The sequence below is a fragment of the Centropristis striata genome, chromosome 9 (assembly GCF_030273125.1).
Source record: "Centropristis striata isolate RG_2023a ecotype Rhode Island chromosome 9, C.striata_1.0, whole genome shotgun sequence".
NCBI lineage: Eukaryota > Metazoa > Chordata > Actinopteri > Perciformes > Serranidae > Centropristis > Centropristis striata.
The window spans coordinates 6,216,367-6,230,365 of record NC_081525.1 but is presented as its reverse complement, the minus strand read 5'-3'; the positions used below and the strand labels follow the sequence as shown (position 1 = coordinate 6,230,365).

Sequence of the window (13,999 nt, the reverse complement as noted above, 5' to 3'; positions counted from 1 at the left end):
CTCCTGTGTGCTGGTGTCTTTTTGAAGCGTGTAATTCAAAGCCAGCAGCAAGCAACGACCGCAGCAGGACATTTGGAAATAACAGTGATTAACAGAAAGATGAGAAGTAAGTTTACAGATGTTTATGTCTGAGAGGGGCTCATTACGTATGTACAGTACATCCCAAGAGGCAATGAAATTCATTTTTCAAAATGAGAAAAAAAGTCAGTATAGTATGTTGTCCAAATTCGCATAGAAAAGTCATAGTCGTCCAAAATCTAAAAAGAAGCCATAGTATAGTATGCTGTCCAAAATATGAAAAAATGTCATAGTATAGTTTGTTGTCCAAAATATGAAAATATGTCATAGTATAGCATGTAATCCAAAATAAAATAAAAAGTCATATTATACTTATCATGTCAGGTCATCCAAAATATGAAAAAAATGTCATAGTATGGTATGTCGTCAAAAATATGAAAAAAGGTGATTGTCGTCCATAACCATGAAAAAAAACATAGTATAGTATGTCGTCCAAAATCATAAAAAAGTCATAGTTTAATATGTCGTCCAAAATATGTATAGTATGTTGTATCAAATCAATCAATCAAATCAAAATTAATTTATTCATCTCAGAGGGTAAATTCAAATTCAATTCAAAATTAGTCTGTTGGCTCTTCTGTAAATTATTGAAGAATGAGAGCATCAGTGTTTAGGGACCAGTCCAACTTATTATCCAGGTATACACCTAGATACTTATAACTTGGCACCACCCCACAGGTATTCACTGGCTGAGGGGGGGCTTGAACCTGCAGAAATCTCTGATCATCTCCTTAGTCTTTGAGGTGTTCAGGAGGAGATAGTTCTTGTGACTCCAGTCACTGAAGGCTTTTATCAGATCCCTATATTCAGATTCCTGCCCATTCCTGACACATGTCACAATAGCAGTGTCATCCGAGTACTTCTGGATGTGGCAGGACTCAGAGTTGTATTTGAAGTCCGTTGTGTACAGTGGGAACAGGAATGGAGCCAGAACAGTGCCTTGTGGAGCCCCTGTGCTGCTCATTAAGTCATAGTATAGTATATCATTGAAAATCTGAAAAAAAGTCATAGTATGTTGTCCAAAAACTGAAAAAAGTCATAGTATGTCGTCCAGAATAGGAAAAAAAAAACAGTCAAAGTATAGTATGTCGTCCAGAATAGAGAAAAAAAAAACAGTTTAGTATAGTTTGTTGTCCAGAATAGCAAAATAAAAAGTCATAGTGTAGTATGTCTTCAAAATTGGGGAAAAAACTCATAGTTTAGTTTGATGTTTACAATCCTCTAAAGATAATTTTTTCACCCATTAGAAATGTGTTGATAAGTAATAATTACAGGACATGATTTGTATCAATTGACAAGAAGATTTTTGTTTCAGTCTGTATCACAGAGGTGAGTTCGACAACATTAACAATGCAGCTGTGAGCAATATTTGCCTCAAGAGAGCCTGTGAGTATATATAATTCACTCTGGGATATGAGCACTCAGGCCTGTACACATCTTTTAGTTTGTGTGCCACATATGAACTCGTCAGCTTGTTGAAGCAGGGGAACGATGACTCATCTGACTATGAGTTTTTCCACCGCTCACCAGACAGCTGCAGCTCACTGGCAGCACGGCCTGAGCTTTAAGTCACCATACAATCCCTCTGTTTTTAAAGGATCATATTAGTGTTTTTGCATATTTTAGTAGAAAGAACAAACATTGCACACTCATCTTACAATATCTGAATACTTTCTGCTGCAAGACTTCAGGTGGCATCCATACTTCTTCAATGGAACATGCAAATCAACTTGCAGAGACTTTCAACCTGTTTTGGAAAGGAAATTTATCACAGTAAAGCATTGAATGCATTCAGTGGGAAATCTCAAATGTTAAATGTCAAATATGGAAACTGAAGTGTTTAACCCTTTATCAGGCGAAGAACTATATTTGGTAACTTCAGCAGATATCCAAAATGGGGTCCCCATGTCTCTCTGTGAGGTCGTAGAACCACATGGATTTCTTGTGCTACGTCACAGACAGTGACACCATGACATCTGACCAATCAGTATGATAATAATATAATAATATTAACTTTATTGACCTGGACCTCCAATGTAAAAATGAAAAATTTAGAAAAAAATCTGCAGGAAACAGTTGTACAAACAGAGTTATTCTTCATTGACTTGTACGAGGAGAACTTGACTATGACGGCATATTAGGGCATATTAAGTATGAATAAAAATAAAAATACAAACCTGGGGGAGGGGTTAATATTTTGAGAAAGAAGTTGCAAATTTACTAGATTAAAGTGGCAAATCTACAAGAAAAAAAGTTGTAGATTTAAGAGAAAAATTTGAAAAAAAGCAACTTTTTTCTCGCAGATTCACCACTTTAAATCTCTAAATCTGCACATTTTTTTCTTGTAGATTTGCCACTTTAATCTCGTAAACTTTTTTCTCAAACTATGACCCCCTCCCCCGGGTCCGTATGTTGTTGTTTTTTTTTACACATTCTGGCTGTATGTAATATCCTCCAATATTCTCTAGGGTTGAAATTTGGAATTTGTAAGTATTTCAATGAGTGCCCTATTAAGGGTTAAATCTTATTAGAGAACTCCCACTCCCAATCAATGCAACCAATAACAAATCTTTGTAAATCAGAAATTATTTAAGAAATAATGGTGACACATGTTATATGTATAGTCGTATCTGCAGGTTCATTTTCAACTGAAATTAAGGGATTTTATTTTAAAAATGTAAAAATTCGAATTCATGGTAAATGATGTAAAGATGCAAAAACACAAGAATGTTTTTTGGACATGCAACTCCTTATTAACTGCTATGCATTAGACTGTATTTTTCTCATTTCCCACAGGACACGACTGTTATAATGAATTATTTGTACAGTGGAATCCGACAGCCTTCACCACATCTGAAATAAGATGCTGCACTGAACTGATGAGTACACACACACACACACACACACACACTGTTGTGATCTTTGACAGCACAAGGACAACTGACACACACACACACACACACACACACACACACACACACACACACACACAGAACGAGACACCGACACACACACACACACACACTGCTGCAGCAGGAGAGCTAATATAGATCACAGTATTACAGATTCACTGTTTCTTTTAAACCTCTGAATATTCATGCTTCTATGAAAATCTTGCACCATGTTTTTAATGTTTGTGCACTCAACTTTATTTAATAAATCAGTGATAAAGGACAAAATATCAGATTCATTAACCAGGGATGGTAAATGACCCTGGATTGTGTTTTTGCTGTCTCTTATTCAGTGGTTCTGGCCTTATTTTTACTCTGATAGAGAGACCAGATGCTACAACCAGGTTTGAAAATAAAACCCACACATTGTTGATCCATACAGAATTACACTTTGTAAACAAAGAATAATCCATATTTGCTATTTTTGAAAGTAGAAAAATATTTTTGCAAAAGTGTAGGGTTTAATATGAAGGGAAAGGAATGAATAACATGCAATAAACATACTGTAATAAAACATATTGTGTTTTTATGTAAAGGTAGAGATCCACACAAAATGAGGAAGCAGAAAAGAAAAAAGAAGACTAATTCGTAATATATATATGAAAATAGAGTTAATAAAGAAACTCAAGGATCATTTTTATTTATTTCATTTATGAATTTGTTGTCACTTGAAATATTTTTTTCCCTGGTGTTTTTATTTTTATATTATAATATAATGTTTTTATGTGGTACATTGTTGCCTTGATACAGCCAAAAGACATCCAGGTAAGTGTGGTAGGGTTTTTTTTTTTTAACAATTCCTTTTATTATCAGAATATCTCAGACTAGAAAAGAGAGAAGTACAGTTGTAGAAGTGAAGGGTTAGGTACGGTGGCTGATAAGGCTCTGTCAACATTGGTTGTTGCTCAGTTTCGGCATTAGTATTCATGCGACACTTCTCTGCCACTGCAGTTAATAAGGGGGCAGTTAAAGGAGCACTTATAGGGAGAGTTGACCCAAAACACATGTTTTTTTCCTTTTAACTGCAGTGCTGTTTATCAATGTAGACTGTTTTGGTATGAGTTGCTGAATGTTGGAATACATGGGATAGATCAAATAGTTACAATCAAGGACATTTTTCACAAAAATTCTGTAGATTATCTTGAGTAACCTAGCCAGGCTTTCTGTAAAGGGGCATTGTTTTTGAGTTTTATCAAATGTTTTTCTTTTGTGGAAATTTGAGCATCACACGCCAAGTACCATCTAGTTCATTTGTATTTAAGAGAAGGCAGACATCTAGATCCAATACAATCTAGATTGATAATTAGCACTATGAGTAAGAGAAATGTGACTTTTTGGCTTTGGGGTGAACTATCCTTTTGATTATAATAACAATATATCAGATTGAGAAAGAAAAAAAACTGGTCTAAGCAGCCATCTAAGGACACATTCAAGAAGTTAAAGTGTGCTTCAGGCAACAAGATAAAGAGATTATATCCACATATAATAAAATATTTAAAGCATCTACTGTGAGAAATAAAGAGATATTGATAGTTATTCATAATCATACAGTAGGCTATTATTCACCGTCATAGACCTCTTATTGTAACTGAGTGCAGATCACCACCCCGGCACAGCTCAAAAACAGTTTTTATCACCGGACTATCTTTCTCTCTTTGTGCAAACAGCTTGCCCAAACAGAAGCAAAGTGACAATGTTCAGATCTTGCGCCCGCCCTGCCCTCCATTCCTCGTCACTGGAACCCCTTCCTCATGAAAAAACACTTCCTCACTGTGCACAGCTCCTCTGCTGCTGCTGCTGCAGCCAGATGGGAACCAAACAGTGCCCGGCCCACCACATACGACATCATTAACTCCGCTCCTTCAGATTTTTCGGTGCCGTAATCAAGCCAACAACCCGGATATGCGTCTTTCTGCGGGGAGAAAACGCAAAGCGGCGGCAGAGGAGCTCATAATGAGAGAGGCGCGGCGGCGGGGGGCGCGGCGACACTCCGACTGAAGCGGAGAAGCTGGTTTTTATTTTTTTTCTCAGAGTTCTTCGGGAAGCCATACAGACATCACGAGCAGAGTGAAAGTTGATGAAGAGGAGGAAAGAGATGGTTCAGCTTTCAGTCCACGCATCTGCTGAGCAGCTCCTCACCGAGACTTCCGATCAGGTAGTGAGGATCGATGATTACAGCCCCGCGCGCTCACACACACACACATACGCGCGCGCGCAGGGATGATTTTACGTGTTGCATATATCCGTGTTATTCCCGCAGTTTCCTTTTTCCTTCTGCTCGCCTCTTCCTCCATCACACACACGCATGCACACGTGTTTGTCTCCATCACTTTTGGGGGACATTGCATTTGCACATTGCATTAATTTCTTGGAGACTTATCCTAACACTAGCTATAATCCAAACTTTAAAGTTTAAAACATAATCATTTAACTTATGCATCTTGTCACAACAAGGAAGGTGAGTCCCCACAATGTGGCTGTTAACAGATTTATGAGTAGGCTAACACACACACATTCTCACACACACACACACACACACGGATGCGGTGTATCTGATCCCTCCCCTCTCTCTCATGCAGACTGGCTGCCGCTGAGGTTCAGCTGTATCTGGAAGAAGTGAATTCCTAGAAGGCAGGGGGCTCCGGAGATGCCGCTCCCCCAGGGCCTTCTGCTCTGCTTTGGCTTGCTGCTGATGGTCATTGGGGGGGTCATGGCCCTGTGCTTGGCCCCGCAATCTCACCCGCTGTTCTGGCTCGGACTGTTCTTGTGCCTGGGCGGCCTGGCCTTGCTGGTCGGTGGACTCTGCATGGCAATGAAGAATCTCCAGGTGGCAGTGCCCGGACACTTCCTCCTTCACCCCCGCACGGGCACGCGCTTCAGCCCACAGCAGGCCCAGGCTATACAAAGGTACACATGCACAGAGGAACATGCACACAGCCTCAATAACAAAAGGTAGACAGGCCTATGTTGCTTTAGCAGCAGTTTTTCATTTTAGGGTATAAAGTATACCCCGCTTTATCATCTATTTTACTCTACATGGGACCATCATTTATAAAATTAGCATCATGCTGCATTAAAGAAGACTTGAAGCTGGAGATTGAGTACATAAACAAATCAGGAAAATGTTTACCTCGCCAATAAATCAAATGAGAGTAGGGACATTTTCCTAGGCAAGGCAAGGCAAGTTTATTTGTATAGCACAATTCAACACAAGGTAATTCAAAGTGCTTTACATACACATTAAAAACAGCAAGACACAATTGAAAACAGTAAAAACAGTCAATTAAAACAGGGAATGCAATGTGTAAAAAAACATGTAAGGGCTCAGAAACCAAATGAACACAGAATATTACAGATAAGAATATCACAAGGGAAGGGAATTGATAATATTTTACTGATACCCATGCCATTATGAATTCTGCTTATAATATGGGGCATATATAATACAGGGCAGTCCGTGGCCTAGAGGTTAGGAATTGGGCTTGTAACTGGAGAGTTGCCGATTCAAATCCCAGTACTGACAGGTCAAGGACTGAAGTGCCCTTGAGCAAGGCACCTAACCCCCCTGCACAGCTCCCCGAGCGCAGTAATGTGCTGCCCACTGCTCCTTGCTTGGTGTGTTCACTTGTGTGTATAAAATAAAAAAATATAATATATAATAAAAAAAGTTAAAAAAAATAAAATTAATAATTATATAATTATAATTTTCAGAGAAAAAAAAGTATTGCCTTGGACCGTTTCCTCCACGGTGCAAGTTTCCAGCAGAAAAACATGTGGGCAAAATTCATAAACTCAGAGGAATATTATTGTTATATTAGGAATGTAATTTAGAACTGGTTCTCAACTGGAGCCTGTTAGAGATTCCTGTCTCTGTCTGTTGACATATTTCTGTTGAGTCCAAAGTGGTTAGCATATTGTCAGACAATAAAACCATGCCCCGTAGGATGGCTGAAAGATTAGAAGTTCCTTGCGCGGAGGACAACAAGCATAGAAAACCTCTTCTTTTTTTATACATAAACAAACCCTTCAAGTGAAGAACATTCCAGGCTTTCCCTTGTGTTGATAAACACACGCACATACAGACAAATACCAGAGCACGCCATCCGGGGAGCTGAGCTGACAAACGCTCTTGTTGCTGAACAGATCTCTTGGACACATCAGCACATATTAGTCACAGCACTCAGCCTGGTAATCACAAGGCAGCGAACTACATCACAACATGAAAACACTGGAGTTGTGACACTGAAAACTGGAAAGCACATTTTATTTTTTTATTATGGACTGATTAAAGAAGTAGGTCATGGAGAAATCAGCACACACACATGCATGTGGCTGACAGACTCCCCCTGGCATTGTCTGAGGTAATCTACAAAAGCTGGCTGCGAAATTAAACAAGACCTGATCTGTTCATTGTCCAGCACCGAGGAAGAGAGACGCCAGGAGCCCCATCCATCATGAAGACTTTATCTACCTCCAGACAGTCACTGGCAAAACTCAGAATGAACCTAAACTCTCTTTGTACTCTAACATTGTACAGTTTCTCATTATTATCAATTCTTCTCTTCAAACCGAAAAAATAAACAACATAAACTACAACAGCGTAGGCTAGATGCATATACATATTCATACACATACTCACATAGGCGCCATTACACAGATGTACATAAACATATAATAATAATAATACATTTTATTTGTAAAGCACTTTTCATTGTTAAAAGCAATCCCAAGGTGCTACATATAAACATTTTCACACATACAGTCTATATAGCCCTATACATATACATGCATCTGCCCAGTCTAAGTAATAAGATAGATATAAGAACCAGTTAACTTAATATTCACGACGCATTTCCTTATATCATTTTGGTTCGAAAAAGAAGGGAGTAGGCTGAAGTATAAAATACTTATCTAGGCCTCTCCCCAGGTACTCAACACTTCAAAATAAGACATTTTATCTCTATATATAGCCACTTAATGTCAAATAAATATGTATTATTATTATTATTAGTATTATTTATTTATTTATTTACTTATTTTCTTATTAGTCAACTATAGTATATCAAACAACTTAGATCTGTTTCTATTACTCCTGCAAAGAAAACAAACGAACAAACAAACAACAACACTGAAGGGGAAGGATAAGCAAACGGCAGAATACATTTTATTATGGAAAAGCTTAGAGTTCAGGAACAGCTGAAGGATGAGTTAGAGTGTTTTTTTTAATAATGGAATGATAGAGACGTGAAAAAATGACCTGAAGTGTTAGAATTGAAAGCAGTTGAATTATTTTATTTAAAGTTTAGGCGTTGAAAGGAGTTTTTTTAGCGTCCTTTTGATCCATTTATTGCAATTAAATAGCAGACACATTATTAACGTTCGTGTTGGAGTGGCAGCTGATGTGTACCTCTGGATAATGTTATATACCTCATTGCATTTGGTGTGAACACATCATTAGACAAAATCCAATCAATGAAAGGAGCCGAAGTGTAAGATACAGTGTGGTTAGTTATTTAGTTGAATTTTATTTACTTATTTACTTGAATTGGATTTATTTACTTGAATTTTGTAATTTATTTGAATATAAATTATGTGTTCATTTAATTTTATTTATTTTATTTACCAATTTAATTGATTTAATTACTTGAATTTTATTTTGAATTTATTTATTTAGTTGAAATTTAGTTACCAATTTAATTGAATTAATTACTTGAATTTTATTTTGAATTTATTTTGAATTTTTTACCTAGTTTATTACTTGAATTTATTTTGAATTTTTTTAACTTAGTTTATTACTTGAAATTATTTTGAATTTTTTACTTGGTTTATTATTTTAATTTTAATTAGCAATGTCATTAAATATGAATTAATTAATTTTATAAATTTTATTTATACATTTCTTTACTTTAATTTATTTATTTATTCACTTGAATTTTGGTTAATTACTTGACTTTAAATTAGTAATTTAGTTGAGTATTAATTAAATAAAAACATTTTAATAATAATAAAATAATAATACATTTTATTTGTAATGCACTTTACATTACAGGAAATCTCAAAGTGCTACAGGTTAAAAGCATAACATTCTAATTTATAAAAAGGATTAAAAAAAAAAACAATTAAAAAAAAAAAAAAACACATTTTAGTACACTTTCCATTGCCTCTTTCACACTCTACTCTCTCTTTAGGAGATTGGACCGAATTCGCAGAGAGATGTCGGAGGACTCAGTGAGCAGGGCCCCGGAGCCTGCAGCCTCCCTCCCATCCACCCCTCCACCCTGGACCATGGAGCCTCCTCCATCCTACGACACAGTGATGAAGAGCCAGGAGCACAGCGAGCAGTTTTATTTTGTAGAGATCGACCCCCCGCGTGGCCTCTGTGTCTTCTAAACGTGTGTGTTGTACTTGATGGATCACTACAACTCCTCCTCTCTCTACACTAAGGGGCCTTTCTTGAGACGAACATTGTGTAACTTTTACTACGAGCTTAAAGGATTCATGTCAACAGTTTGGCTGCGAGCCTCCTGTAGACACCTAATTAGGACATTTTATTGGCCTGCTTGAATTTATGTGACCTACTACTGTGTCTTCCCGGCACTCTTCTCCAAACATGATGAGAACTTTCCTCACAGTTCCTCTTTGTATCTGCACTCTCTCCTGTCATAACATTGCTCAAGGATCACTGACAGCTTACTACAATGCAAAGTGCCTTAACCAGTGAAGGCAGAATTTTAACAGCAAAGCTATGTATCCCGTGTTTGCAGAAAGTTAGTTCTGTGTTGTGATGTTAATATAAACCTGAGGTAATGAATAGCTACTGAGCTCTCAGTGGGAGGTGGCACACTTACAAACAATGGATTGTTTATTTAAAAGAGGGAAACCCCAGAAAGGCGAAGAAGACTTATTTAAAGGTCCCATATTGTAAAAAGTGAGATTTGCATGTCTTTTTCTATTATAAAGCAGTTCTGGGTGCTATACAAATACTGTGAAAGTATTAAAATGCTTAATCCCAAAGAAATGCACACAGCCAGTATTCCAAAAACTGTGCCTTTAAATAAGCTGTCAGGACTTCTACCTTTACTATATATAGGTAGAGAGTGCCGTTACAGTAATTCCCAGCTGCAATGATGGTGCAGATATGGTGTGTGCAGACGCAGAAGCACTGACCAATCAGACCAGACTGCTTTTTCGGCAGGGGGCCTTAAAGAGACAGGCGCCAAAACAGAGCGTCTCAGACAGAGGGTAAATACAGACGTATAAAGTTGTATAAAATAATGTGTTTTTTTTTACATTAAAGCACGTAAACATGTTGTAGCAGAAACCCCACCTCATAGTTGCTCGAATGGCAGCCCAAAGGCCAGAAAAAGTTTGTGCGGAACCCGAATGTGACATGAAATTCATGCATTTAACTACTACTACTGTTAGGTAAAGTGAGAGATTTTGGGGGACAACTCACGACTATATTCCTTCTGTGCAGCCTTCAATCATATGCTGGCACAAAATATTTTTGAACACCCCTTCCCTTAATACAAGTTTGACTCTGAAAACAAGCATAGTCAAGTCCAAGCCAAGCAGGATAAACATTCAGTCAGCTCAACACTGCTCGGAAGCTTAGTTGAGAGTCTCCTTTTAGCCAGCAGCTTGTGGCAAGGTGACCTATCAGGTACACACACACACACACACACACACACACACACCTGCAATTTTACACCCGACCTGAGCAGGCTGTCTGCAGGCTGTAATAACCAGCTGAGTGGAACTCTAACTGTGCTTCCTCCACCCTCACCTTCCAAGCCCTGAACAACACCAAACCTTTACTTTACGACAGGTGCTTTATTTTTAAAGTTGACACGAATAAGAGCTTCATTAGCTTCAGAAGTTGTTGCAACAATGGCTGAAGGGAAGAAGCTACATTGATGAGTGCTGATAGCGACGGGGCTTTGTGGCAGCAGCAGTCGACCTCTTCATCATGACACAGGAGAAACCTATCTATGCTGCAATTGGCACTCTGCTCATTTTTATGATATGTTCCAGGGTTGTGTGGAAGGTCTTCCATCACTACAGACTGTGCGTGTGTGTGTGTTGTGGCGAAAGACAGGAAATAATGTGTAATTGCTTTCACGTTGAAATCAATTTGGTAATGGAGAGTGTGTGTTTGTCAGGTCATTTTGACTTCTGAGATTCAGAAGAAATGTCTAGACGATGTGGTGTGTACTGCAGCTGGTGCAAGGTACTGACTCTCAACACACACACACACACACACACACACACACACACACACGGTTACTTATGTCATATTTGGAAACATTACAAAGGCTTACATTCATTTCCTGGAGACTTTTTCTAACCCTAACTATAACCACTACTTACCTAACCTAAACCACTCACCCAAAAAAATGCTTTTTTACACACACACGCACACACACACACACACACACACACACAATTCCTTCTATACTTGTAAGGACCATCATTGACGACCACATAGGTAATTTGTTCCTGCCCCTTAAATGTGACCCCCAAGAGCGTCAAAACTATTGCTTCTACTGCACGATCATCACATAACCCACACTGACACAGACAAAGACACACACACACACACACACACACACACTGTTGGTCAATGATTCCCTGTGGTCTTTCTGTGTCTCAGGATGATTAGTGACCATCATCTAGAGAGCAAACACGGAGACGGCAGCAGTGCAATATGTCCGCGGGGCTAAAGATCTGCACCAATACACTGTAGATACTAATTTTATTATTTAACAAGAACATTTATGGTGATGTAATGGAGTAGCTATGGCAGCGCAGCAGAGGAGGGAGGGATAGAAGAGGAAATGTGAAATAAAAAAAAAAAGATGATTGAAGGTTGTGACTGAAAAGGGCAGATTAGTTGGGTGGAGAGTGAGTAATTCCAACCTCCTCCTCGCTTAAAAAGGACCATTAATGTTCTCTTGATGAAGGCACTTGAGCCTCAGTTTGGCCAGCGGGTGGGGAAAAAAAGGAGGTTGTACTGCGCAGCTCCTGCATGTGAGTGTTTGTAATTATCCAAATATTCAGCAGCCAGATAAAGACATGCACGCTCAGCAGAACTCTCCCTCAGATTAGAAAAAAAAAGGAGTAAGAAAATGAGGACAAAACACTAGAACCAGACTTCTATTTCTGTCTCCCCTCTCCTCCCCCCTTTTTGGTTTAATTTTAGGCATGCTGAGGCTCTGCCAGGTTTCTGTGGCCAAAAGTCGAGTAGCAGTAGACTTCTTCCTGAAGCCCTGAAGAGCCACAGCTGTCCCATGCTGCACCTGGTCCTAGGGAGGGACACCATCATCATCATCATCATCATCACAGATACACTCAGGACAGTAAAGAGATCCTCTGGTGCATTTTCTGTCACCTTAAACAGCTGAATGTGTTTTTTTAAGGTGAATTAAAGTGACTGATCAACAGTTTTACATACATCACTTTTGTCAGTGTGAAGTTAATAAAGTCTAATGTGTATTGCATGTGTATTCCAGAAGATGGCACTATCTACTATATGACAGAGGTGGGACTAAGTCATAGTTTTGCAAGTCACAAGTCCTATACTTTGACTTTGGAGTCCCAAACAAGTCACAATGAGCTAAAGTGTAACAACAACGAAATAAAACATTAACCCTTTATCAGGCAAAGAACTATATTTGGTAACTTCAGGTAATATTTCGATAAAAAAGTTGCAAATTTACTAGATTAAAGTGGCAAATCTACAAGAAAAAAAAGTTGCAGATTTAAGAGATTTAAAGTGGCAAATCTGCGCTTAAAAAAGTCACAGATTTATGAGGAAAAAGTGTGAAAAAAGCAACTTTTTTCTTGCAGATTCACCACTTTAAATCTCATAAATCTACGCATTTTTTTCTCGTAGATTTGCCACTTTAATCTGGTAAACTTTTTTTTAATACATTCTGGCAATATGTAATATCCTCCAATATTCTCTAGGGTTGAAGTTTGGAATTTGCAAGTATTTCAATGAGTGCCCTATTAAGGGTTAAAGTGGTGAATCTGTGAGAAAAAAGTTACTTTTTTCCCCACTTTTTTCTCGTAAATCTGCGACTTTTTTTCGCATAGATTTGCCACTTTACATCTCTTAAATCTGCGACTTTTTTTCTTGTAGATTTGCCACTTTAATCTAGTAAATTTGCAACTTTTTTCTCAAAATATTACCTGAAGTTACAAAATATAGTTCTTTGCCTGATAAAGGGTTAAATTTACTATATATTTTTTAGACATAATTAAATTTTAGCATGTCTATCATCTCTACATTAAAGTAGTTGCAGAAATAACTTCTGCTTCCTCTCAGTGCCAGATGTGCACCGAGGTGGTCACATATTTTGGGTCAAAGTTCAATTTAGTTCAACCTTTGTGGGAAAATCTGGAAGATATCTGTCACTATGGGTCATCCAGCCACTCCAAATAAAAATGTCTTTGCTCACATTTGCAATTTTAGAGTTAGAGAAATTCAGTCAAAATCACAGGCTGAGCAATACTGTATGAATACTGAGGAGTTAAAAGTAACAAACCAGTGCAGAAATACTTGCACTGTAGAAGTAATGCAGTACAATAATATAACCAAAATATACTCAAGGTATCAAATGTAAACGTACTCATTATGCAGAATGCCCCATTTCAGAATCATTTATATTATATTGATGCATTCTTGTGTTCATTTCTTTAGTGTTGCAGCCGCTAAAGTAGTACTAGTTTATATACTGCTGGAAAGGTTTACCTTAAATCAAAGATCATAATGTATTAGTTGAGTTATACATTTTGTGTTAATTTCTAAATCAGCAAAGTAAATATTAACTAAAGTTATCAAATAAATATAGTGGCTTTAAAAGAACAATTTTTAACCAAAATGTAGTGGAGTAGAATTATGAATTATCATAAAATGGATATATGCAAGTAACATGTAAGTACCTCAAAACTATACTTAAGTGCAG

At 37.7% G+C, this 13,999-nt stretch overlaps 1 protein-coding gene across 2 annotated transcripts; it reads left to right on the top strand.

Annotated features, from left to right (window-relative positions):
- Positions 1–4,820: 4,820 nt before the first annotated feature.
- On the top strand, positions 4,821–11,209 carry si:dkeyp-51f12.3 (uncharacterized protein LOC107988041 homolog). Of its 2 annotated transcripts, XR_009394904.1 has the most exons (4): positions 4,821–5,184; positions 5,609–5,936; positions 9,218–10,692; positions 11,192–11,209. XR_009394904.1 is itself a non-coding variant. In XM_059341053.1 (3 exons), exons 2-3 carry the CDS (start codon positions 5,677–5,679, stop codon positions 9,417–9,419), a joined length of 462 nt encoding a protein of 153 aa, XP_059197036.1. In that variant the 5' UTR covers positions 4,821–5,184; positions 5,609–5,676; the 3' UTR covers positions 9,420–11,104. The 2 variants fall into 2 exon arrangements, 1 of the variants encoding a protein (XP_059197036.1); XM_059341053.1 differs by lacking the exon at positions 11,192–11,209 and having other exon boundaries at positions 9,218–11,104.
- The last annotated feature ends 2,790 nt before the right edge of the window (positions 11,210–13,999 follow it).

Bases quoted from the DNA above. Each gene is read 5' to 3' on its own strand.
- si:dkeyp-51f12.3 (XM_059341053.1), top strand. From the start codon at position 5,677: ATGCCGCTCCCCCAGGGCCTTCTGCTCTGCTTTGGCTTGCTGCTGATG. The intron at 5,937-9,217 runs GTACACATGCAC...CTCTCTCTTTAG, and splicing joins CAGGCCCAGGCTATACAAAG to GAGATTGGACCGAATTCGCA.